The sequence below is a fragment of the Schistocerca gregaria genome, chromosome 2 (genome assembly GCF_023897955.1).
Source record: "Schistocerca gregaria isolate iqSchGreg1 chromosome 2, iqSchGreg1.2, whole genome shotgun sequence".
In the NCBI taxonomy this organism is placed as follows: domain Eukaryota; kingdom Metazoa; phylum Arthropoda; class Insecta; order Orthoptera; family Acrididae; genus Schistocerca; species Schistocerca gregaria.
Genome location: NC_064921.1, coordinates 265,306,866 through 265,334,604, shown reverse-complemented (window position 1 = coordinate 265,334,604; position 27,739 = coordinate 265,306,866). Strand labels below are relative to the sequence as shown.

The window sequence follows — 27,739 nt, the reverse complement described above, 5'->3', positions numbered from 1 at the left end:
ATTTTGCATGACTATGGGCAGGCGCATACAGCGCAAGCTGTGGCTGCTCTGTTCGGTCGAAGGGACTGGGAAGTAGTGTACCATCCACCATACTCCTCGGACCTATGTGCTTGTGACTTTGATTTGATTCCGAAGATGAAGGAACCACTTTGTGGCATTCGCTTCAGAATTGTTCTAGAGATTCGACAGGCAACAGGCCGCCCCATTCGCACCATCAACAGAACAGACTTTGCTAACGGTGTACTACGCCTTCCACATCACTGGCAACGGGTTCTACACAACGCTGTGGACTACTTTGAAGGACAGTAACAGGTGCAAACATGTATCGGTTGTAAATAAATGGTTACTGTGGTGTCACCGCCAGACACCACACTTGCTAGGTGGTAGCCTTGAAATCGGCCGCGGTCCTTTAGTATACGTCGGACCCGTGTGTCGCCACTATCAATGGTTGCAGACCGAGCGCCGCCACACGGCAGGTCTAGAGAGACTTCCTAGCACTCGCCCCGGTTGTACAGCCGACTTTGCTAGCGATGGTTCACTGTCTACATACGCTCTCATTTGCGAGACGACAGTTTAGCATAGCCTTCAGCTACGTCATTTGCTACGACCTAGCAAGGCGCCATATTCAGTTACTATGAAAGTATTCTGAACAGAAAATATTGTGAATCATGTACCGTCAAGAGTGACGTTCATCATTAATGGATTAAAGTTAAGTATCAAACTAATTACGTCCGCTTTCTGAATTCTAATTCCTTGTCATGTTCCAGACCTCAGTTCAGTATAGTTCTTCCCTCCACACGCCAGCCTGCGTGAGCTAAAACGCGTGCATTTCGGCCTCTACTAGTAACACGGTGTTGGCTCTTCTGCCAACACAGCAGTTAGCACTATTTAAGTTCCAACCCTTTTATTTGTTGACAGTTAAATATCTCAGAAACGCAATTTGCCATACGCAAAGTAGCTAGATGTTAAAGAAGAACATTTTTCCTCGAATGCCTATATTAAATTTTACTTAGTTACCGTCATTAATTTCAAGCAATTTACTTTTTTTTGGCAAAATTAGACCTCACAATGGTCAAATTGATACCCCTTTTGGCCGGCCGTGGTGGTCTCGCGGTTCCAGGCGCGCAGTCCGGAACCGTGCGACTGCTACGGTCGCAGGTTCGAATCCTGCCTCGGGCATGGATGTGTGTGATGTCCTTAGGTTAGTTAGGTTTAAGTAGTTCTAAGTTCTAGGGGACTAATGACCACAGCAGTTGAGTCCCATAGTGCTCAGAGCCATTTGAACCATACCCCTTTTGTCCATTTCTGATAGTTCATTTGGGAATGGAAATATGAATTATGTAATTTTGTCTCATGCAAAACTATATATCAGGCTACTCAATTTGATAACCCATTTGTCCACTTCCGACTCCTCGTTTCGCTAGGAGAATTCAGACAAAAACGCATTGTGTAATTTTTGACCATAAAAAGGCAATTAACTGTGGCGGGTCACCTGTGCTTGGTGCCGACGCTGCCGACCCTGGGGTCCCGCTGGCAGTAGTCGGGCGACTTGGTGACGTAGATGAGGTCGTGGTGCGAGAAGGGGGCGCGCGCGGCGGCGGCGGGGGCGGCCTGGGGCGCGGGGGCGGGCAGGAGGCGGCGGCCCGCGCCCACGCGCCGGCTCACCACCTCGGCGGCGACGGCGAAGCGCCGCTTCAGGCGCTCCCCCACGTCGGCCAGCGGCGGCAGCGCGCGCCAGCACGTCTTGATGTTGCACGAGCCCGACACGCCGTGGCACTTGCACTGCGTCTGCACGCTCGCCTCCACCGCCTGCGGCACACAGCGAGCGCCACCGCGTTACAGAAACCAGCAGCAACATCGCGGTTGTCTAATGTCTAATGGAATATACTCGAATTAAATCAGGTGACACTGAGGAAAGTAAGAAGGGCTTCAATAAGTAACGCAACACATTTCTTTCTGGAAGTAGGTTGGTTTTATTCAGGATTCCAAAACACCATGTTATTCCTCACTCTTTTGGCTACAAAACCCTGTTATTCAACATAATCGCCGTTCAGTCTCCTTACGCCACCTTACTGGAAGGGCGAGTATGTCCGCATGGTACCACTCAACCGATCGACGTTGGAGCCAACGTCTTGCTGGATCAATAATCTCCCCATCATCCACATTCTGCCTCCCGTGGAGTGTTTTCTTCATTGAGTAAACACATAGAAGTCGGAACGTGTGAGATCCGGGTTGTAGGGTGGGCGAGGAAGAACAGTCAATGACGTTTGGTGAGCTTATATCGGGTGCGCTGACTCGGGTGATGTTTTGCGCTGTCATGGAGGAGGAGAAGTTCGTTTACACTTTCTTTTTGTGACGACCACGCTGAAATCGTTTCTTCAATTTCCTGAGGGTGGCACAGTACACTTCCGAGCAGATCGTTGCACCATGAGGGAGGACATCAAACAGAATAGACCCTTCAGAGTCCCAGAAGAGCGTCGCTATGACTTTACCGGCTGATGACGCGGGTTTGAACTTTTTCTTTGCAGGGGAGGTAGTGTGGCGCTTTCTATGGATAGATGTTTTGTTTCCGGTTCTAAGTGGACGCAAGTTTCACGGTCTATGGCGATGTTCGACAAAAAATTGTTACGATCAGCTTAGTCGCGCGCAAGCAATTCCACATGTGTGGTCCTTCGATACTCATTACGGTCTCCTGTTAGGCAGCAAGGAACCGGGCGGACACACGCCTTTGAGTACCCACGTGGTGGACGAGTGTGTCAGAACAACAAACAGAGATGTCCAGTTGTGCAGCGAGGTGTCTCGTTGCGATCCGTCTGTCACCTCAAATGAGAGTGTCCGCGCGTTCCAACAGTGCAGGAGTCACAGCTGTGCGCGGCCGGCAGGCACACGTGAGATGGGACAGGTTTGCGCGACCTTGTTGCGTTGATGACAGATGCTTCACCCAACGACTCGTCGTGCTTTTGTTCACTGTCAGGTCTCCGTAGGTATTCTGCAAGCTCCTATGAATACCTGCGATGCTTTGGTTTTCCGCCAAAGGAAACTCAATGACAGCTCTCTGCTTGTAACGCACCTCCGCTACAGATGCCATTTTGAAGGCTACGTGTAGCTCCGCCACCTTCATGAAACTATAGGAGCTGAAGCGGGAATATTCCACTACGTTCCACAACAAATTCTGCATTTTTCAGCCGAAATTAGTGGAGAAAATAAATGTGTTGCATTACTTATTGAACGACCCGCATAGAATAGGAAATGAGACGCTAAAACTAGGAGAGAAGGTATGCTATTTGGGAGGGGTGTGGACGAGGGGAAGTAAACTGAGGATGACCGAAGTAGATACGATATAAAATATCGATTGGAAATAGCAAGAAGAGAAATCTGATAACATCGAATATAACTTCATGTGTTGGGAAGTCTTTCCTGTAAGCATTCGTTTGGAGTCTTGCCGTATGAAAGTGAAACATGGACGATAAGGAGTTCAAACAGGAAGAAAAAGGAAGTTTTTGAAGTGTACTGCTGCAGAAGAATATTAACTAGGAGGTACTGAATAGAACTAGAAAGAAAAGAAATTTATCGCACAACTGGATTAAAAGAAGGATTCGGTTGATGGGACACATAACAACAAGAACACTATAACAACAAACTCTAATTTACACTCATATGACGATGCTATTCCAAAACCAGAGTTGGTAGGAAGGTAAGAGGGAAAGTGGCCTCGGGAAAGACCAATTCTAGATGCGAGGAAGGAGTACAAAAATACCTGGAAGAGCTGCACAGCATAGGGTCTGGTCGAAGTATTTTTTAAGGTCTGTCCACTATCTGCAACGTCCCTGATCGCCAGTTAAGTGAGTAAGAAAGTAAGTAAGCAGCTCAGGTCGCGGCAAGTACTGTTCGCAAGCAGCACCACAGTGACTGGTTCTCCTCAGAGACATAAAATCGTTTTACAGTCTCGATGTCGGAAATAAAATATAAGTTCAGAAGTGGAAGTAAATTTCAGGGTCAAGAATATCATCGTTATTATTCGCTGATAATATTCCTATCCTCGGCGAAAGCGAGGAAAGTTACATATCATACTGGTTAGAATGAGCAGTGTACTGGAGCACACACTATGGATTCTGAGTAGGCCGAAGAAAACTAAAGTAATCATAAATGAGAGTAGTGGGAAACTCAACTGTCAAAACTGTGATCCACGTAGTAGACGATGTGTAGGAATTCTGCTGCTTTGTAGACGAAATAACCGGTAAAGTAAGCAAAATACTTTTATCTCTCATTTTTAAGAAAAAACGGAGCTCGTCTTGATAGACATTTAACGAACTAATAAAGTGTCAATAAAAAAGCAGCTAAATATTCGCAGTATTTATCTAATATGTCGTTCTTGGACCAAATACATGCAGAGGGCCCATCAGAAAGAAAAATTTTGGATCTATAACTAATAAGTATTTCGAGTTGAGTGAACGGATGTAACGTTCAAATTCCGTTCCTTCAGAAAGAGGAAATAGTAGAGCTGAATTTTAGGAGGAATTTCTGAAGGGGAGTTTAGTCATGGTTTGTATTGCAGTGCTGAATGAAGTCGCTATGTTTTGTGGGAAACATAAATTATGAAAGCGATAATTCAAGGTAAGCAATGAAGGGCACCGAATACTTTGTTGCTAAATACAACGATCCAATAGTTTGCCTGTTAAAGGCTTCAGGTATTCGATAGACCAATTAAAATTCATTGAGGTAAATACGCGGTTAAGTTTAGTCAAAGCGTGGGTTATAGTTTTTACTCAGAGTGTTAGTATTGTTGCTTGGATTCGCGAGTCAGAATTTAGACGTTACAGAAGACAGTCTCACGAAGGTCACGCTACGTAACAAGCGCGACCAAACTCGTAAAGATACACGTAAAGAAAACACTATACTTGAAGTCAGGAAAAGGGCAACAGAACCCTAAGTGGAACATAAGCTCAGTGCCCAAACTATTGATCTTACCCTTTAAAGAGAACACTGATCTCGTTGCAGTGCTGTAGGTGCCATACGACTGGTAGCAAGCAGTCATCTGCGCCTCCATCGCTGACGTAAGGCGCGGCAGTGAAGTGGCGTGTAGGCTAGTGTAGTATCGCGTGTGCGGTATGAGCGTAGTAAGTTAGGTATGCATATGAGACGACTTGACAACATAGCAGAAAGAAGCTATCGTGTTTCGATATGTCAATGACTACGCCTCAAAGAAGTTGCCCTATTTGATGGAATACGAATGTGGCCCGTGCAACGTTTTTGCAAGGAGTAGTGCACACCTCACAGCTGTGTAATACGGCGTAAGAACAGTTACCGTAAAAAGCTGCTGACCCATAGGGATCGCGGACGGATGTCAACGACCATCAGTTTAAATCCCGACAGGAGTTTCTGCTATTAGTACATGCAGTTCCATCTCAACCCGTTTCCGAGACAACACTGCGAATACGAGGGACATTTGGAGCCAGGTACCTTGCAAAAGACCACTGTTCATAGCACCGCTTACAGATGCGGATTCTCAGTTGACCAAACAACATAGAAAGTGGATGTTAGCTGACTGGAGGCATGTAGCGTGGCCCAAAGACTAGCGTTTTTGCCTTTTTTCAAAATATATGATGCAAGACGTCGTGTACACTGAAGGCTTAGTGAGATGAGTCTTCCGTATATTGACGTCTGTTCACTCATTTACGTTAGCGCGACGATGAACCAGGACGATCGTCTGAACATTCTCGGTCAGCAGGAGTTGTGGTTTCTTCTACATCTCCGTGTTGAGTTTGCAGTGAACACTTCTGTTTCCTAAGATGACTACGTCCATACTCACAGGATTACACACGTTTGTTCCTGGTTTGATGTACACTCAGTCATCTTATCACAGCTTAGTCACCCGATTTTAATCCTCTAGAAAATGTCTGAGACTATTTGGAGCAAAGGTGTAATCTACATTCCTGCAGTAAGGCGAAAACGGCCAGATCGGCCACGGCGTGCCAAATTTCACGCGAACACGAAGCGCCCACACGAGAGTTGAAGAAATTCAGTAAGCAATGTTAAAAAACATTTCCCAACTTTTTTCAGAGCTTAAGAAGAAAGGGGAATGCTCATGTAAAGTTGATCGTCGGTAAAGCAGATGCCAGACTGAGATTCATTGGAAGAATCCTAAGGAAATGCAATCCGACAACAAAGGAAGTAGGTTACAGTACACTGGTTTGCCCACTGCTTGAATACTGCTCAGCAGTGTGGGATCCGCACCAGATAGGGTTGATAGAAGAGATAGAGAAGATCCAAGAGCAGCGCGCTTCGTTACAGGATCATTTAGTAATCGCGAAAGCGTTAGGGAGATGACAGATAAACTCCAGTGGAAGACTCTGCAGGAGAGACGCTCAGTAGCTCGGTACGGGCTTTTGTTAAAGCTCCGAGAACACACCTTTACCGAAGAGGAAAGCAGTATATTGCTCCCTCCTACGTATATCTCGCGAAGAGACCATGAGGATAAAATCAGAGAGATTAGAGCCCACACAGAAGCATACCGACAATCCTTCTTTCCACGTACAATTCGAGACTGGAATAGAAGGGAGAACCGATAGAGGTACTCAGGGTACCCACCGCCACACACCGTCAGGTGGCTTGCGGAGTATTCCACTTTCAAATGAAATTCCAACCCAAAATTTGGAGCTGATGGCCAGATCTCATTGCCAGTCGAGAGAGATGTGAAAACTGTGCAGTTTAAAAGTAAACATCATCCAGGGATTAGGTGTTGGACCTGTTTCGACTGGCCGACTGCTGCCTACAAGGAAATACGATGACTCAACTGTAATCATGGGATATGTGATCAGCAAATCACCAATAGATGAATTCTGATGACTTCGCTGCTTCTATTCACGCAACACCTCATTTGGTCTTACAAGAAGTGATTGGATCCTGTGCCAGACCTTCTTATCTCAGCAATAATGGGTTGGTACCTATAATGGATCTCGGATCCTTCCACACTGAAGACAGCGACGCTAACAGTTCGACTGTGGAGGTTGTTCTACTGTGCTATTTATAATGCAATCAGATTGATTTAAGGTGCTCTCACATTCAAAGTGCTCTCAATATAGCGTGTTTTATGTGCCAATGATAGAAAAAAATATTTTTGTCATTATCACTTATCACGAAGTATCTAATGCTTGTTGATGACCATACCATAATGAACTCCGCCTCCGTAGCTCAATGGTCACCGTGCCTGAGTGCCAAGTGAGGGACATGTATTCGTTTCCCAGTACTACAAAGGCTGTTTCCTTGGTGGGAGGACTGGGGTGAGGTGCAATCAGCCTCGTGATGCCAATTGAGGAGCTGCCTGATCAAGCGGCAGCGGTGCCAGAGCTGATAACCTGACAACAGCTGAAGAGCAACGTGCTGACCCCATGATCCTCCATAATGCATCTCGATGACGCCATTGGCTAAAGCTGACAAGTTGGTCAGTGGGGCTCGATGGACTGTCGGTAGCCAGAACGACAGCACTTCCTTCCTTTCATACCATTATGACGTGACGGGGATCTGAACTAAACTCCATAGAACAGGCCTCGGTAGGCCTAATGGGCCGCGCGGGATTAGCCGAGCGGTCTCAGGCGCTGCAGTCATGGACTCTGCGGCTGATTCCGGCGGATGTTCGAGTCCTTCCTCGGACATGGGTGTGTGTGTGTTTGTTCTTAGGACAATTTAGGTTAACTAGTGTGTAAGCTTAGGGACTGATGACCTTAGCAGTTAAGTCTCAAAAGATTTCAGACACATCTGAACATTTTTGAAGACTCAATGGTACCGACCGATCGCCGTGTCATCCTCCACTGATAGGCGTCATTTGATGCAGTAATCGAGGGGCATGTGGTCAGAATACTACTCTCCCAGCCATTGTCAGTTTTCGTATCTGGAGCAGTTACTTCTCAGTCAAGTAGCTCCTCAATAGGCCTTGCAAGGGCTGTTGCACCCCACTTGCCAAAAGCACTCGGCAGACGTGGACGGTCACCCATCCAAGTTCTAGCCAAGCTTGATAGCGCTTAACTCCTGTGATCTGATGGGAACTTGTGTTACCACTGCCGTCGGCGAGGTTTTATTTCTGCTGAAGTAACTTTCAACCTACTGTAAATTGATTAATGTCAAAGACAAAGAAATAAAATTTGAGACTTACATGGGTAAAGATAGAAAGTTTCCCATGAATGCAGGCGTTTCCTGGAACTTGTTGGCAATAAAGTTTTGAAAAGCCGTGACAGAAAGCGACTGTTTCCAAAACAGTGCTATTAGCAGGATAAGAAAGTGACCAGTTCTTTTGGCTCTTCAAATTCTGTTCCAGAATCTGGTTGGCTAAAAGGCCGAAACAAATGTGGAGCTACATTGTGCTCTCGAAATTGAAAGGTCAGCTAGCAGCCCTCGTTGAGGTAGGAAACGAATGATGTTCCCTTTGGAGACGTATCAAATGGGGAGTGATTGGTGCTCAGCGATCAATAAGGTTGTGTTGGCCCACAGAAAGCTTTTGGAAATGTTAACAAGTGCGTTCCCGTGCGCGGGCGCGGGCGCGGAATGCCGTTCAAGCTGTCGATTGTTGCAGGCGCGCGCAGCTGAGTGAGCGCTGCCCGGGCAACGTACCAGCCGGCCCGCGCGGTTGTTGTGCAGGTTGACGGCGGCCAGCTGCCTCCGCAGCCGCCCCCGCAGCCGGCCGCTGCCGCCGCTGCCGCCGCTCGCTGGCGCTGGCGCGGCGGTGCTGCGGCTCCTGCAACACAAACGCGTGCAAACCACACTCTGGGACCACTCGCAACTACGCTAGCCAGTGACACACTGGTGGCCATTAAAGCTTCAAAACCATTAAGCCAGCGTGCAACAGACATCGTACTAGTCTACTACTTGCCTGGAAATGTAAATGATAAACATTTCATGGACTGTGCGGCTAGTCCCGGCGGAGGTTCGAGTCCTCCCTCGGGCGTGGGTTCAAAATGGTTCAAATGGCTCTGAGCACTATGGGACTCAACTGCTGTGGTCATCAGTCCCCTAGAACTTAGAACTACTTAAACCTAACTAACCTAAGGACATCACACACCTCCATGCCCTAGGCAGCATTCGAACCTGCGACCGTAGCAGTCGCACGGTTCCGGACTGCGCGCCTAGAACCGCGAGGCCACCGCGGTCGGGCGTGGGTGCGCGTGTTTGTCCTTAGGATAATATTCGTTAAGTAGTGCCATAAGATTTCACACGCTTTTTTTTATAAACATTTCATCGCAACTGCATAAAGCAGGTGGGATGAAAGTTTTCTATATACTGTACAGAAGGAAACATTACGCAGCTGGGTTTTCACTCGGAAAACGGACTTGAAGGCTGACTGTTTCTAATATCGATGTAAGAAGGAGAATGTCGATGTAAGAAGGAGAAACGTCTTCCGGCATGCTGGAATTCGAAGTAGGATGCGAGCAGATTAACGTGATCGGTAGATGCGCAGTCGGCAGGGTAGGTGTAGGGAGGGCGGTAGTGGTGGTGGTTTTAGCTGGTTGGTTGGTTGAGTTGTGGGAGGGGACCAAACAGCGGGGTCGTTGGTTCCATTGGATAAGGGAAGGATGGGGAAGGAAGTCGGCCATGCCCTTTCAATGGAACCATCCCAGCATTTGTCAGACGCGATTTAGGGAAATCAAAACGTAAATGAGGATGGACGGATGCGAGCTTGAACCGACGTCCTCTCGAATGCGAGTCCAGCGTGCTAACCACTGCGCCACCTCGCTAGTTGAGGATTGTAAATAGGCGCTGTAAGGGAAATGTCGAGCGCTGGAGAGGTAGCACCGTTCTGAACTGAATCCTACACTCACATTTTTTGTAGACGTTAAGTGGAGCCCTCCGCATCCACACTTGCATGGTGATCCTACAAAGAGATCTACTCTCATTTCTGCTTTGGTTAGTATCGAAAAAGCGTTCCGCTGAAAACGCAACAAAAGCAGCGATTTAGTTTCCCCTGGCTAGTTAACCACTTTAAATTTTCAGAGAAGCGTCATGAGTGGCGAATTTTGAGTAACACCTTCATTTCTGGTGTTGCCATGTTAAAATTTACTTCTTTTGCCAAAACACAGCGTGTTTACAAAATGACGCATCATTAACATGTTGTGCAAACGCAGTTGCGAGAGAATTCCGAAACACTGTTTCATTAACAGAGGAACTGACGAAAAGTAAGGTAAATAGCTTATGAAAACGCACATCCTCTGCACAAAAATAGGCCGGCCGCTGTGGCCGCTCTGCTGCTACGGTCGCAGGTTCGAATCCTGCATTGGGCATAGATGTGTGATGTTCTTAAGTTAGTTTGTTTTAAGTAGTTCTTAGTGTAGGGGACTGATGACCTCAGATGTTAAGTCCCATAGTGCTTAGAGCGATTTGGACCATTTCTTCAAAAATAAACGTGTGATATCTTCACTTATGTTGTTCCAGAAACGCACAGCATTTCTCGTTTTACCAGCTATCTATGCCCTTTAAAAATTAGTCTTTCATCGAAAAAGTCGGTAGTTAGTGGAATAACACGGTAAATTATGAAATTTTGCATAATAACCATACGGTAAAATTTTGTGTTCTATTATTTGCCGAAATTTCATTTCATGAAATATGAGGAGTGTTGCTATTTCATTCTGGCTTTATCACTGGCGCGTGCGGTCGCAAATAAGCGAGCCGCAACAGATCAATTTTCTCGAGATTTGTGACAGATACAGACCACCTCCATCCAAGTCCAAAGTCATATTGAATATCTCAGACCAATTTCATACGTAGCAACGTATTATGTGATATGCACCAAACGCAAAAACATATCGACCCCTATTTTTCTTTGCTAACGCCTATTTTTCTTTGCAAGAGTTTTCGAATTTCGGGCAATGTCTTACTTAAATTCAAAGATCACAATAATTAAGAGCATTAACGAAATGATGTATGCCTTATAATAAAGGTGACATATTAAGCCTTCCAAACAAATCAACGAAATCACCCATTGTTGTGGACGAAAATTGGTTATTGCGCATTGGCCACTGTATCCTGCGCAGACTCTAGCAGGATCATGACCTATCAAAGCTGCCGTTTATTGTGGCGCTATATTGGCCAGGTTCACATGGCTGTCATGTGAATATGGAATCGATAGATTAAGGAGCTCTGTACTCACCGCCACGCAAAATTTCAGCGGTCCCACGAGACTAGCGCCAGAGAGAACAGACAAAACAAGAGTATAAAAAATGGAGTGAAATTTATAACGATTCTGCTTTTGTCTCCCATGAATGTATGCACAAATGTTTATGCAAAAGTAATTAGGTGACAATATTTATGGCAGAGTATGACTAAACACAAGTAAATGATGTTGGGTTGTGATTGAAAGTGAGATAAAGAGAAAGAAGGGGAGGGGGGAGAAAGATCGAGGCAGACTCGGGACAGTAAGATGAAGAATAGAGTGAGAGACTGGGTGGAAATAAAGCAGGACAGAGCGACAGGGAGAGGGAAGGAATAAAACGATTTGAGTCACTTAAAGGAAAAGAGAGAGGGAGGAGTGAAGTAGACTGGGGAGGAATAGTGAGAGAGGGGGAGAACAGAAGGGATAGTGAGAGGTGAGATAGGGGAGAGAGAAGAATATGCCAGGATACAAGGGTGTATGTTGAGAACATCTTAGAACGGAAAGATTATGGGACTGAAAATGTAATGAAGCAGTAAGAATGGAATACCGCCCGAAAATACTGCTGTTGTACAGGTAACTTGGAGTTAATATATAGTTTTTGTTGCCAGATGCTTTATAAAATAAAGTGTTAACTTGTGAGAAAATATGGTGTCTGCAATGAGTACACTGTAGTTTGGCAGAGTGTCTTCAAAGCACAACTAGCAAGTGTACCTCATGCTCTTGCAGATTTCCCCTTATAAATTAAGTGCGAAAAAAGACAAAACCATTGCGTCTGTTTTATGACCAGTGATTACATTTCCATTTCTTAACGCGGAAGAGCACAACGTGTCCTACACTCGTTACCAAATGTGAAAGACTTATAAGCGTTCAGCAACAATGTAAGGTAAACAATATTTAGAGTAGGCCATACATGCGCACATATCAAGGAGAGGCATAGCAGATGTAACCTTCAGGAAGAATCCTATCTGGGGTGTGAATAAGTTCTCGAAAGTCGTCACTCCACGAATGCTTATACTCATATGAATTTCCTCAAAGTGCTGGACAACTTTCGCACCTATTGTTTACCGAGATGTTGAATTGTAGGACACCATATGTGAAATGGATAATACAAGTGTTAGCAGAGTCTCACAAAGCTTCTGCAGGTACATTTTGGACCGAAAGAAGGTTGTGTTATGCCCTCATACTATATATGATGATGAAACGTACCTTTCTTAGGCAAACGTTGGTCTTGAACGGGAATGTATGACGGGGTGCCATTAAAATTTTTAAAGGTTGAAAAAGAAAAAATACAATGTAATTGGAAAATTTCTTGGAAATTATGCTTAAGGATTAAAACATGAGTGACACGGGTCGTGTGATGGACGTTAGTTCTTGCTCCAGATGAACAGTCACTTAGTTTGACTTTTGTCAGTGATTTTCTACCTGGTCCAAGAATAAGCGAAAGGTGCCATGGAAAGTAACACGGAAGTCTTAACAGCCATGTTCTATGTAGGCTATCACCAAAATGTTAGTTGTCATGCTATGAAATCACGGTGATAAATAACGTTCCATGTGTAAAATTTGGAAGAATGAATGGTACGTATGAGTACTCTCTAATTCATATAAGGCGTGCCCAATACAGTTATACGTAAAGGCATTTCAATAACGATATTATAATTACATTTCGTGTGGAACTGTACAGCTATACACGACTGACATTGGCATAGATAAATCAATCCAACCGTGCAGGAACTGCACAAAGTAAGCTAAAGGTTCTCATCAGTTTTATCGTTTCTGAAGAATTGTTTCCGCAGTTCGTTGCAAGATGAAGTGCTCCCAATCAGCACAAAGAGTGTTATCCAATTTCTTCGCACAGCAGGGGAGCAGGTTTCAGAAATTTATCTCAGGATTAAGGAGGTGTGCAGACAACAATGTCTCCCACGGTGCAAAATATTCAGTTGGTGTCAACGTTATGAGGCAGGATGTGTAAATATCAAGGACACGACAGGAGCTGGCTAGATTCACATTGTCACCACCAGTTCCACGACGACGGCTGTGGAGGAGCTTTTAATGGGACACCTTTTTCTAACATTACCTTTTGTATAGAAAAAGTCCAAGGATCTAGTTTTCCATGGAGTCCTGAACTTCCTTGCAACAGGTGATCCTCTGACCTTACAGAGATTGTTTTAAGGGGCCGATGATATGCGGGACTATAACGAGGATATTGCAGGAAATCTCATCGAAATTCTTGAAGGAGCTTGAGGGTATTCCTGGCCACATATGGCCTAATGTTGTCCTGGAGAAGCGTTATCCAATTCGAGAGCTTGCCCATGCGCTTGTTCTTGATGGCCTGATCGAGCCACAGCAACATGTTGCAATACTGCTCAACGTTATCTGTTGCACCCCTTGGTAGTCAGTCAATAAACAGAGGTCCTTCTTCGTCGGAGAAAAAAAATAAGCAGAGCATCGCTTTTCGGGCCTTCGGAGTACAGTAAGTTTCTTCTTTTTCTTCTTAATTTTTTTTATTATTTTTTTGGGACGAAGGCAGCCAGGTTGGCATGCCTCCACTCCATGCTCATCCGTTTGGAGGCAGGGTCGGAAATGATGGCACCATATTTCATCATATACCACAATCTCAGCAATGAAATCCGTTTCTTGCTTAACAGACGGGTCAGGCAAACATCCATTCTCTCTGCCCTCTGATTCCCTGAAAGCAGCTTTGGCACTCATTGTGCACAATTTTTGCCATAGTTCCTTTGCTTATCTACAATTCAATAGCAGTGCTACATGTGATGATCCGACGATTCTCCTGTATGAGCTTGTAATCTTATCCTCCCACACGTCACCATTATATTCCTCTGCTCTATAAGTTTCGAAAGCTTCGAGCGGCGTAAGTTATACAAAATAAAACTTTTTACTTATCTTCATTTTCTCTTCTTGTGGTTGTCTGCAGTTCTCGCGCCTAGGGGAACATCCTTGAGGCTGAAATTTTGACTTAGTAGGTTCTTGTTGATCTGAACAATTTATGAAACTCTTTAGTTGCTATGGCGGTCTTTTATTTTGTCCCATTTTTCCATATAACACCGGCTTCCAGTTTCCACTTCAGAATTCAAATTAAAATTGTTATTGACAAGATTAGAATTACGTCTCCTTCCATCAGAGGCATGCCCCACTACACCCTCTTTTCTGCGGTACACACAATATTCCAAAGAGTTTACAAAACAAAAGAGTTTACAAACTTCCTTGACAAAAGAAGAACCATCACCAAGAAATAACATTATTTTATAAATGAATACAGAAATAAATTTAATAATTGGCACTTCCTGGCAGATTAAAACTGTGTGCCCGACCGAGACTCGAACTCGGGACCTTTGCCTTTCGCGGGCAAGTGCTCTACCAACTGAGCTACCGAAGCACGACTCACGTCCGGTACTCACAGCTTTACTTCTGCCAGTATCCGTCTCCTACCTTCCAAACTTTACAGAAGTTTCATATCAGCGCACACTCCGCTGCAGAGTGAAAATCTCATTCTGGAAACATCCCCCAGGCTGTGGCTAAGCCATGTCTCCGCAATATCCTTTCTTTCAGGAGTGCTAGTTCTGCAAGTTTCGCAGAAGAGCTTCTGTAAAGTTTGGAAGGTAGGAGACGGATACTGGCAGAAGTAAAGCTGTGAGTACCGGACGTGAGTCGTGCTTCGGTAGCTCAGTTGGTAGAGCACTTGCCCGCGAAAGGCAAAGGCCCCTCCACAGCTATAATGGTGGAACTGGTAGTGACAATGTGCGTCTACCCAGCGTCTGGCGTGTCCTAGATATTTACATATCCCGCCTCAAAACGCCGACACCAATTGAATAATTTGCATCGTTGGAGACATTGTTGTCTGCACACCTCCTTCATCCTGAGAGAAATTTGTGAAACCTGCTCTCCTTCTGTGCAAAGAAATTGGATAACACTCTTTGTGCTGATTGGGAGCACTCCATCGTGCAACGAACTACGGAAACAACTCTTCAGAGACGATGAAACTGCTGAGAACTTTTAACTTAGTTTGTGCAGTTGGGAATACCACAATGCCATCTGTCGGCAAACATATTCACCCACAGACGTTAGCCGCGTGGGGTAGCCACGCGCTCTAGGCGCCTTGTCACGGTCCGCGCGACTTCCCCCGTCGGAGGTTCCAGTTCTCCCCTGTGCATGGGTGCGTGTGTGTCCTTAGTGTAAGTTAGTTTAGATTAGATTAAGTAGTGCGTAGGCTTCGGGACCGATGACATCAGCAGTTTGGTCCCATAAGACCTTACCACAAATTTACAAAATTTCCACTGTAGCTGCACTGGAGGTCTTCTTTTCAGTTGGCCGTACCTTATACATCCCATCCTACAAAACAACTAGAAGACGAAGCTGTTCGCCCTTCACTTGCGTCGAAGTCTTGTAGATCACCGTACAGAACCTAAAGCTATTAATCCTAGTATCAACAAGGGCACATTTACCTCGGTCACACCAGGACGATAAAATTTGCTTAAACAATCGTCATTTTACCACAGAAGTACAATGATGAACAGGATGTTTGAAGGAAGTGCCCCATACTCTTACACAGGGAGGGTAAAATAATTGTTGTTGCACTTTAAGATAGGCAACCCAAATTATACCTTACACACACGGTGGATGATGAAACCTATCTTAAGTCTCATGATACATTTTGCAGGCCAGTTTTATTTTGCTCTCCCAATTTGAGATAGCACTACTCTAAAATAGGCAGAAAGCCCCTTAAACATATTTCAGAAACAAATAACTTTCGTATTCTTTTCGTCGTCGGATCTGTAAAGTCGAGTAGATAATGATCTGTCACATCTCTACCAAAAGACCATATCGCTGGTGCACGCACAAGTATTTCAGAACACACCATTCATTGTAAATTGTTGAACATGGATCTCCACAGCGGAGAAGCCCTACGTGTTCACCTATTGATGCAATGACATCGTCGATTACTATTGCATTGGGCACGGGACCATCGGGAATAAACCGTTGATCAGTGGAGACGTGTCGGATTTTCTGATGAATCCTATTTTTCCTATATTAACTCGACGATCGTCTCCGCGAACGCCACCGTCGAGGTGAACGGCCGCTCGAAACGTGCAGCGCACCGCGGACGTAGGCTGGTGGGAGCAGTGTTATGCTGTGGGAGACATTCTCCTGCGCTTTGCATGGGACCTGTGGTAGTAATCGAAGACCAGCTGCGAACCACTTACATCCCTTCATGCTTAATGTACTCCCCGACAGCGGTGTCATATTTCAGCAGTATGTGTCGGTGCCAGAACCCTGCTACAGTGGTTTGAGGGGCATTATAGTGAACCCACGTTGATGTATCGGCGACCAAATCCGCCTGATGCAAATCCTGTGGAACCCATCTGTATCGCTGCCGGGTGCCATTACAGAGCGAGGTGACGCTGTTGTTACCACACTGGCCTCACATTCGGGAGGATGACGGTTCAAAACCGCGTCCGGCTATCCAGATTTACGTTTCCCGCGATTTCCCTAAATCGCTCTAGGCACATGCCGGGGTCTTTGAAAGGGCACGGCCGATTTCCTTCCCCGTCCACGACTCCGTTCAACGCATCCTGTAATTCTTCACTTTTATTGATGATAGAAATGTCATCAGCTCTGTCTCTAATGACCACGATGTCGACGGGAAGTTAAACATAATCGTCCTTTCTTTCTTTCTTCTGACGCCATCACCGAGCAAGCAAATCAGCGGCCCGTTATTTACGCCAATTACATAACCTATGGGTAAACATCTAATGCCACATACCTCGACAAGCCTACTAACAAACTGTCGGACCCCTGATACGCAGAATCGGTGATGTATTTCGTTCCAAAGACGTGCAAACAAGGTGTTAAGTATATGCTCATAAAGTTTCGGGTCATCAGTGTATATTCTTCCCTCGCCGACTCTATGGAAAACCTCCTCATTTCTTAGCTTATCACTGCACTTAATTTTCAACGTTTTTCTGAAGCACCACATCTCAAATGCTTCAGTTTCTTCAGTTGCGGTTTTCCCACATTCCATATTTCACAACCATACGGTGCTTTGCTTCCTCAAATTAAGGCCTAATGTTTGATACTAGTAGACCTCTCTTGGCCAGGAATGCTGTCTTTGCCAGTGCTAGTCTGCTTTTTATGACCTCCTACCTCCGTCCATCAAGAGTTATTCTGCTGCCTAGGTAGCAGAATGCCTTAATTCTGTCAACTTCAAGGTCCCCAATTCTGATGTTAAGTTTCTCGCTGTGCTTATTTCAGCTACTTCTCATTACTTCCGTCTTTCTTCGATTTATTTACTTTCAATCTATATTCTATAGCCATTAGACTGCTCACTCCATTCAACGCATCCTGTAATTCTTGTTTCACTGACGATGCAATGTCATTAGCGAATTTTGTCACTGACACCCTTTCATCTTAAATTTTAATTCCACTCTTTAAGTTTACTTTTATTTCCGTCATTGCTTCTTCGATGTGCTGATTCAATAGCAGGAGAGAAAGACTACATTCCTGTCTTATACCCTTTTTAATACAAGCACTTTGTTCTTGGTGTTCCAGCCTTATAGTTCTCTCTACTTTCTTGTACTTACTGTATATTATCATTATTTCCTACAATTTAACCCTAGCCGGCCGCGGTGGTCTCGCGGTTCTAGGCGCGCAGTCCGGAACCGTGCGACTGCTAGGGTCGCAGGTTCGAATGCTGCCTCGGGCATGGATGTGTGTGATGTCCTTAGGTTAGTTAGGTTTAAGTAGTTCTAAGTTCTATGGGACTGATGACCACAGCAGTTGAGTCCCATAGTGCTCAGAGCCATTTTTGAACTTAACCCTATTTTTCTCAGAATTATGAACATCTTGGACCATTTTGCATTATCAAACGCTTTATCCAGGTCGACAAATCTTAAGAACGTGTCTCGATTTTTCTTCAGTCTTGCTTCCATTATCAACCAAAACGTGAGAACTGCCTCTGGTACCTTTCCTGAAGTCCAACTGATCGTCATCTGATACATTATCAAAATTCTTTTCCATCCCTCTGTATATGATTCTTGCCAGCAACTTATTCCAGTACATAGTTTTGGTGAGTTGAGATTTCTGATAATATTTCCGGAGATACAATTTTAAGTCGAAGGCAGTGTTATGGCATTCCTGGTACATGCAAAGAGCTTAGAAATTTTTTATGGTAGTTCACACTTTCTTCAACGTTTACCATCGTGTCGATCGGTTTGTATCTTCTCTCTTCACCAGGAATTTTCTTTTGAATATAAGTTGATATCGTCGACAATATAATTTTTAGTTGCCAAATGCCCTTTCAAATAGCCACTCGGAATAAGCGTAGCTGTGGACAATGTTTGGATAAATTTGATCAATGAGTTCTTTTTCAGCAGTGGCTATTTTGCAGAAATCGCTGTCGAGTTTAATGAGGCCGGTCGTCTGGTCAGTAGGATACTAGTACGTGTCTTCCCTTTTTTGTTAAAGCATTTGAGGAAAATGTGCTATTGTTTCGTCTTTCGGTAGTTCAGCTCTCAAATTTTTTGTTTGTCGCAGTATTTGTGTGTGTGGACAGAGATGTGATTTTTTAAAGCGAGCATTGATCTTGTTTGCTGGTGTTGACTTGGGGATAACTGGAAGTGTTTCTCAAAAATCTCCTGAGAGTACGAGTAGAGCTCCTCCCATCACTTCAGAGCTTCCTCGCAAGTCTTGTAATGTTCTGTCTATTGCTTCGAATGATAGCTTTACGTGCCATTGTACGTTCGTCCCAGAAGATAGTTTTAACTTGTCATACAAGTTCACCCCGTCCAGAGAGTCTTGAGATTTTACATACCGGGAATTATTCCTCGGCTATATTCAGTTGTAGTTGTAGGGCGTAATGGGCAGTTCGTCCTCCTGCCATAAGTGTGTGGCTGCAATGCCGATGATGCCAGTGTAAGTGTGTTGATTTAACACACAATTGAGCCAGCAACAGATTTATTAGAAACGCTTTGGCAGTGCCGCCTGGTGCATCCAAGTAAGTAGTTCCACCAGTGTTGTTTTCGATCCTGTCCATGATAGCGTTGTAAATTTCCTTTTGATCGTAATTGAGGAGTGGTTTGTTGTGAGAAATGTATTGAAGTAGTTCGTTGATGTTGTAGCTTTTTTCCTTTGTAATTTCGAAGTTTAGCACTCTGATAGCACCTTCTCGTGGTGCTTGCACCCCAAGTTGTACTAACGTCTGGTTGTTTATGGCTAAACATTTATATTTTAGGCGAATGAGTGTTTCATCGCAGACGTCGTCGCTGAATTCGATGGTCAGTTCCGTCATTACTCGTACTCTCTTTGAAGAAGTCCCAGAGCTGTTTTGGATTCGATAGGTTACAAGTTGTTAGAATTATGGCGAATAAGTCTCTCATTTGTGCAGCCGAGGCTGTGATTTAGGATTCTTGTTGTGTTAATTTCCAGTGGTTGTCGTTTTCCAATAGCTCTAAGCGTTGGCATACTTCTCTGTACGTCTGACACAGGTAACCATCAACAGTTTTGATATCTGTGCAACTTGTCTGTCCCCATATTTCGTTTAGCAACGTCCTGAGATAGAAACATTCGATGTTGTTCGGATGTACAGTGTATACTCGGCCTAGTGCGTCAGTTTTCTTGGTTCCTAGATGATCTTCTACTGGAAGTCCTTGTTTCCGTCGTTGGAAGTTTTTTCTTGTTCTGTCCCACGTATAACAGGTAGGGAAGTCATCATATAATAATTAATGTTTTCGCGAATCGATCCATTTGGCACAGTTGGTAAAAAGCTGTTAATGTTGTGTTCTGAGGTGGTTCGCTTGCACTTTTTCTGGTGGTGTCTTTTCTGAAATTAACTCTATGTTCATTCTCCCAATGTACGGATGTATGTTGCACAGTTGCTTCGCGTTCGTATATGCGAATATGGAAAATCCCCCATGCTGCTTTGTTGCTCTTGATGTATCTTCCCATTTGGTACATGAGGATTTCGTCGTTTCTGTTTTGTTGTTCGCTGTCATTGGCTACTTGTAATACTGTCATGTCACTCCCTTTGTTCAGATACTTACAGACGTATTTGATGGATTTCACTGAATGCAGCATTCAACGTTTGTGTGTTCTTCGAACATTTCGGAAAAAATAGTGTGTAATTTGGTACTACCGATTGATTATCTATTTCCAGTTCGTTGCTGCAGAATTCTTCTGTGATCGTCTTCTGTATGTGGGACAGCATCAACTTTGTGTGTCGTTCAAGCAACGTTTGGGTTGTTTTTTGTGTATTTTCCATCACTTATACATGGCGAACTGGGGGTTAATGGCCCACATTATTCGTGAATCATGTTTTTCATTACTATGTCGTACAGTTCCACATCATCTTGTGGTTTGGGAAATTCAGCTTGGATGATATTGTCGAAATACATTGGCAGATGTTACCAATTTTTCCAGTTACGGTGTGTTTATGTTTATTATATCTTTTGTTAGGTCGTAGTGGAATCCTTCATTTGTTAGGTGGTACTGTTTACATGTCCTCGTCCGCGCTTCTCGTACGGTGATATTTTTATGGCTAGTTTGAGTTCGCAGTCTTTTATCGTAAGATTGTGTCGCAGTTCTTGAGCCTTCAGTCCGTTTATTTCGTTGTTCTTGGGTTTCTGTGGTTGTCATGGTGCTCATTCTCGTTCGTTGGGAACTTAAACGTACTTCGCGCTCATCGTCTGTTTCGTTTTTTCGCTGTTGTTCTTGCTTTCGCCGCTGGTAAGATCTCCTCCTCTTTTAAGTTTGGGCGTTGTCTAAAATGTAAGTCAAATCAAACTTGTACTAGAAAATACGCTAATGACACTTTTCACACTTTATTTTCGATTTATATACAGTCACTGTATCACTTTTACACTTCCACTTCACTGTTTGTTTTTATTCATACACTGCATTACTTTTCGGTTCCTCCTTCGTCACTGATAAGAAACTGGCGTCTTAACCCACGACAGGACTTTACCAATCGGTAGCCCCACCAGTGGCGAATTACAGAACAAACGAAAAAGGTTTCGAATGGTCCACAGTGTTCCAGAACATTCCACAACATTCCACAACATTTGAGAGAGGTCAGGAATGTTCCACAATGATCTGAGATGTTTTGGGATGCACCCGAACATTCTGGAATCTTCCCGAATGTTCCAGACTATCCCCAAACATTCCAGAACATCGGGGATCATTGTGTAACGTTCCAGAACATTCTGGAATACTCTCTAATGCTCTCGAATGTTCTCAAATGTTCTCGAATACCCCCGAATATTCTATACATTTTTAAAGGGTGAAACTTCCTAGCCCTTATATCTTCAAATGCACGCGCTTGAGGTAAAAACAACCTTCTTCAGGGATGGGGGATACAGGTTACCACAGTATATAACTCCCTTGATCGTACCGGCACTCGTTTCTGAGTTTACTGGCACACACATTGTACACTTACTTTTATAATACATATTGATTATCGACGTATTTGGGTTTTTCAAATTGCGCTAAGACGGGAACGAGGAGGGCGTGCTTACTTTGGTTTCTCGTTGGCGCTGCGCCTCTCCGGCGGGTCGGTGAAGCGGCGCGCGAAGCTGAGCCCCCACTTGAGGTTGTCGCCGCAGCCGCCCCACTTGAAGTTGCCGTTGGGCGGGTCTCGAGGCGGCAGCGCGCAGCCGCACTGGCGCAGGGTGCCCGCCGCGCATGCGCGAGCCACCGCGTGCGCCACCGCCGCCGACGACAGCGCGTACACGTACGCCTGCTCCCGCGTACCTGCAACACGCCGACCGCAAGCGCTCACTGCCGGCGAGTAGGCTACACTGCGCAACAGATCTGCCTAGGCGCTCGCAGCACCACTGAGGAGGACATGTCGGTGAAGGAAAGAATACTGTGAGCCATCGGACGCAGTGGCACAAGGCGAATGAGACAGTGTCATTTCAAGGTCAAATATGAGCACTGTCGGGACATATCAATTAAACTGCTAATTATTAATTATGCCCCCAAGTCGCTTTTGGATGTGATGACAGGTTATGCTAGCATTAAAATGCGACGCTTTTCGGGTGGGGGCGGGGGATGAGAGTCCGCTGAGCATTATATGACATGCAGGAACTACATTATTCATAAACTAAAATTTAACCATAGGTATCCTATTCAGCAATGCAGTGGTTGAGCCGTGTGGGCTTAGGATTTCCATGTTTTCCACGTTTTCTGGTGTTGCCATCAGCCGTTCTTCGCACTTCTTCCTTGGTGCAAGTCTGTCAGCAGTGTCGTTACTAAAATGAGTGACCTAATCGTTGTTATTAAACAACACAACACTTAAGTATAAGGTTTCTAATATAAAACTGCAACCAATCGGAACCTTACGAGTACTACAGCCATGGTTTTCATTCCAGTAAGATAGCGACAAAATTTAAGACCTATTTCCGACTCTTTAGTTCTTAGATTTTTGCCCTATATACAGTGTCGTTGCAAATGTAAAACGAATTTGAAACACACATTCTTACTCTAAATTGAAAAATATTTATTTAAATGACTGTGTGGTTTCCATTGTATTGCCCTTCGGTCGGTAATCAAATCAGTAGAAGATCTTCCCGATATCCAATTCTCTACCAATGGTGGCGTAAATACACCCTTCGCTAATCCTCGGAATACAGCCTGGACATGTGGTATAGGATATCTAACATGACAGGAATTTCCTAACCTCCACCACAGATGGGCCTCGATCGTGGGTCTCAACGTCAGAAGGTCATTTACATCATGTATTCCTTTCGGTTCAATGGTACAGTGATCACAAACTATCTTTGTCAAAGGCTAAGAATACGCAGAAACCAAGTTTCCGCTCTCACAACTATCCCCATGCCATAAAATACAAAAAATATAGAAAATATCATTGACTTTCTAAGACATTGTAACCTGCACTGAAAGAGGTCTGTTGTTATGAAACGCATATGATAGCCTGGCAGGGATCGTCAGAGAAAAAGTGCTGCGGTTTATACAGCCATCTTGCAACACATATAATTATCAGGCACTACATTCTAACGTAAATTTATTGTAATCATCAGATATACCAATAATGTAATATGGCTCTGGTTGCTTGGTAGTTCTGTCAAATGCCTATAAATTTCAGTAATGTAATAGAATCCTCATTTCTCACAGTTGCAGTTTCTATGCCAGATTTTGTCTTACTTGTCTGCCATTACGCTTGCTGACAGTCAACCAGAACTCAACATATCATCAACAGTTACTTTTATGCCTGTCAAGCATTTAAACCAATCGTTAATACCATTTCGGTTTGTCGCTGTTGCTGCACACGCCTAATACAGATCACACTAGTTTCCGTCGCCGTTTCTCGCAACGTATACGAAAAAGTGACTTTAATGTTTTGCCCCGTTTCACTACGCCACAGGAGTACACGGAATGTGTTCGTTGACGGCGTCACAGCCTCACCTCTGTTTTCACTGTTTCACCACTGTCAAAGTGAAGTTCTCGAAGGTATTATTCAAGTTTTGGAAATAGATAAAACTCTGGTGGAGTCAAGTCGGAACTGTGTGGAGGACGATCGATGACAGGGAACCCAAGGCGTCGGTTTGTTCCAGATGTCGCAGCGCTCGTTTGTGGTTTGCCACTGTCATGCTGAACTGGAGGGTGCTGCATGTGTGGCCAAACGTTTCGAATTCGTGCTTTTAATTTTGTGAGAGTCTCGCAGTACCTTGCAGGGTTCATATGGATGCCTTTGGGCATGAATTCCAAATGCACCACTTCTTGAAAACCCCAGAACACTGTGAACGTGAGTTCCCTATTGACAATATGGACCAGAATTTTTTGGCGTCGGTGGACCTTTGTGTTGGAGCCCCATTCATGTTTTCGGGATCAAAACGGTGAAACCAGGTTTCATCGCCTGTCACCGTGTTCGTTAGGATCCCATCACCCACACGTTCAAAACTCTAAAGAAATTGTTGACAAATGATTTGAGTTGGAGGCACGATTTGAAATTCTATTACAGCATGCTGTTTTCAAGCACCGACACCGAAATAGTCAAGTTTCACTCCTCCACGTTGCACGCGACTGTTCGGACCCCTCTAGCTGCAGAGAGTTTCAACTTGAGTCAGCGAAGCAGGAAAGATGACTGAGTAATATACAAGACAAGTAATACCTCAACCGATTGTGAGAACAGAATAAAAAATTCGGAGGCATTACTTTTGGGGTGATAGTCCCTCGAAGTAAACTGGCAAACACTATTAATAGTAACCTTAGGCTGTTTGTATATGAAGCAGTGCCTATAATGAAGCACTCAGAAAAAAAATGCATAAATATTCGGTCAGATATTTATAGGATTTCAAAGTACTACAACGACTGACAACTTCTCATAAATGTTTAAGAATGTAATATGCATACTTCACAAAACGTCAAAAATGTACTAGTCGATAGCAAAAATGTTTATGAATCACAGCTGGAATCAGTCAGCTCTCATACACATCTAGGTGTAACAATTTCTAGCGATATGGAAATGAAAGATCAAATAGGTACAACCGCAGGTAAAGCAGGTGATAAACTTCGATTCGTTCATAGGATGCTGAAAGGTAATCATAATACAAAGGAGAATGCTTGCAATACAATCCTGGAAGTCATCCTAGAATACTGCTCAAGCTTGAGAGACCCATACGAAACAGAACAAGGGATACTGAACATATACAAATAAGGCCAGCGTGAATGGTCAGAGGTTCGTTTGACCAACGGGAGAGCATCAGATGCCGAAGAACCTGAAATAGCAGACGTCTGAAGACAGACAGCGACTATCCGGTGAACATATAGCTATAAAGCTTCAAAGAACAGTGAGTAATATAGACATGTATTACAGACGCCTACGTGTAATTCCTGTAGGGATCACAAAGACAAGATTAATTTCAGCGAGCACAGAGCATTATCATCTTTTCCGTGCTCCATACACGAAAACAAGTTAATACTCGGTACTATAGGAGGTACCCACACAGTGGTTTGCAGAATATAGGAGTAGATACAAATGTAACGCCATTATCAAAGATAGGTTTGAAAGTGCATAGATTTCTCTAATCTTTCAGTAACTGGGCTTCTACCACTCAGTTACACATGTATCACTGTAGAATTTACTGTGGCAGAATGAAATTACGAGATTTTCATTTACTACCATAATGGGGCCATCAAGAAGTTTGCGTCTGAGAGTGTTGCTGCACCGTATAAGCAACTTAGTGCGACTCCGATGCGGGCATATAAGCACCGACATGTAGCCAATACATTTGTGTCACATTTGCGTCTTTCCGACATGTGTGCTGTAAATGCGGAAACTTGAACTATAGCGATGCTACTACTAAATGCATCCAAACAGGACCAATGTGATGTTATCCTTTCCTTGGCTACCGAAGGACAAACATCGTTAGACATCCATCGGAGAATGGAGAATGTGTATGGGGCCACATGTCTGTCGAAAACCATCGTTATGGGAAGGTGCGTCAGGTTCCATGCTGGTCGCGATTCGACACAAGACGCCTGTCGATCTGGGATTACTTGATTTCAAGGCACCTGGCGTCCCCATAACTAGTGAACGATACTGCGCAACGCTGAAGAACACACGGAGTGCAATTAAGGCAAAACGTCCGAGAAAACTGCGACAAGTGGCGCTGCTGCTTCATGATAACGCTTGTCCCCATATCGCAAATGTCGTAACGCAGAAGTGACGCTAACTCAAGTGAGAGACACTGGAGCATTCGCCCTGTAGTCCTGACCTCCCCCCCACGATATTATTACGCCATCAGTCCCTTAATAAAAGGACTTCAAAGGTCGATGATTCCTGTCGAACAAGGATTCTCAGCAGGCAGTTACGAAATTCTTCATGCAGCAGGGTACAGTGTTTTACCAAAAGGGTGTCTTCAAACTGGTGCGTCGGGGGATGACTTCTTCATTGGCATACCAATTATGGACTGTGCTGCCTTGGAACGGAAGACGCCTGAAGACAGACACCGACTATCCCGTGAACACGTAGTTATAAAGCTTCAAAGAACAGTGAGTAATATAGGAATGTATTACAGACACCTACGTGTAATTCCTGTAGGGATCACAAAGACAAGATTAATTTCAGCGACCACAGAGCATTATCGTCTTTTCCGTGCTCCATACACGAAAAAAAGTCAATACTTCGAACTACGTTGTGAATCATCTAACGCCTTGTGTAGAATACGCAATAGCTGTGCCACAGCGTGGCAAATGGTTATAGTGGTGGGGTTACGTTACCAGTAACTTTAATAACTGGAGATAAGGCAGAGTTATTGTGTGTGATCCAACCAGCCTTATTATTGATGTTTTGACCAATAATTACGAGGCGTATTCGGAAAGTAAGGTCCGATTAGGCGCGAAATGGAAGCCACTGTAAAAATGCGATGGAACTTTGCACAGATGTGTTGGGCAGTGTCTTTAATGTGCCTGTCGATCGTTTCACGTCGCTCTTTTCAGTTTAGAGCGCAAAGTGATCACGTAGAAATGCCTAAAACACAAGTGTATCCCTCCAAGCATGTCGCTCTGGTGAGAGATTTAGCCTGAAGCTATGCAACCCACATAACATAAATATCATGCATTTCTTTCTTGAAAACAATTTTCAGCCGCATTCTACAGGGGCAATGAAGACGCTCCTGCAACGTTTTCGATGGGAAGTGTTTGATCAGCCACAATACAGCCCTTAATTAGCTCCCTCCGTTGTTCATCTCTCCTCATATGAACTCCTGCCTACGAAGACAACATTTTGGCACAAACAACAAAAGGCAAACCAGCGTAGATAACTGACGGAAAGCACAGGCGGCTGCTTTCTATGACGAGGGTACTGGAAAGGTTGCACAACGCCACGACAAATGTCTAAGTCGGAGCGGCGTCTATTTAGAGATGTTGCTGGAAGGTGCGGCTAACTGTTGCGAATAAAAAATTTTTGATTTTCACTGAGTTTTTCATTTCGCGGACCTTACTTTCCTATCAGCCCTCGTACTTTGTATTGATTATCCGTTTCTGCCTCCTGGTGGGGTGTGTTTGTGTGGCGATCAGAAACTTTTGAGAGGTTGAGAATTCGTTATTACACCTTTTAAGGACGCCGTCCATCTACGATTTGGATTATGTTACTGGAGGCACTTGTATTTTGTGTTTTACATAAACTAAATTCTTTTAAAGGAGAATGAAACATTTTAATTTATTGTTTAAATTATTGCAATTGATGGGTTTTCTTGTGTTGAGGTGCCACTGATTGTTTGAAATATTTCCACGTGCAAAAGCTGCAAAGTTTCCGTAAGCAGTGTGTCAATTAGTAAAACCCATGTTATTTATACAATCTTTGTTTCAGAGTAAACAGTGTGTGGTGTCTGGTTGCATTCCGCCCACAATTGCTATGCACTTGCACCGTCCGCTGGTCCCAATGACCAGGAACCGGACATTTCGAAGACATGTGCGGACTTATTTTCTATTAAATGTTTAAATAAAGGTAACATTCAGTCCAAACGACCATCAGTATATAAAATCCATCCCTCCACTCTCCAAATACGTTATTGGTAAAATGTGTGGCTGTTTGATTATAAAAGTACAGTAAAGAAAAGGATGGTCCAGAAC

The 27,739-nt window shown here is 44.3% G+C and overlaps 1 protein-coding gene across 2 annotated transcripts in view; it reads right to left on the bottom strand.

Annotated features, from left to right (window-relative positions):
* The window catches only part of LOC126336842 (protein Wnt-4-like), a 608,644-nt gene that overhangs the window by 106,940 nt on the left and 473,965 nt on the right, over positions 1 to 27,739 (bottom strand). For both annotated transcript variants that reach the window (XM_050000923.1, XM_050000924.1), the window contains exons 4-6: positions 21,661 to 21,895; positions 8,605 to 8,728; positions 1,493 to 1,809 (exon numbers count right to left, since the gene is read on the bottom strand). In XM_050000923.1, the coding sequence (XP_049856880.1) occupies positions 1,493 to 1,809; positions 8,605 to 8,728; positions 21,661 to 21,895 (676 nt within the window). The remainder of the gene's footprint in view (positions 1 to 1,492; positions 1,810 to 8,604; positions 8,729 to 21,660; positions 21,896 to 27,739) is intronic.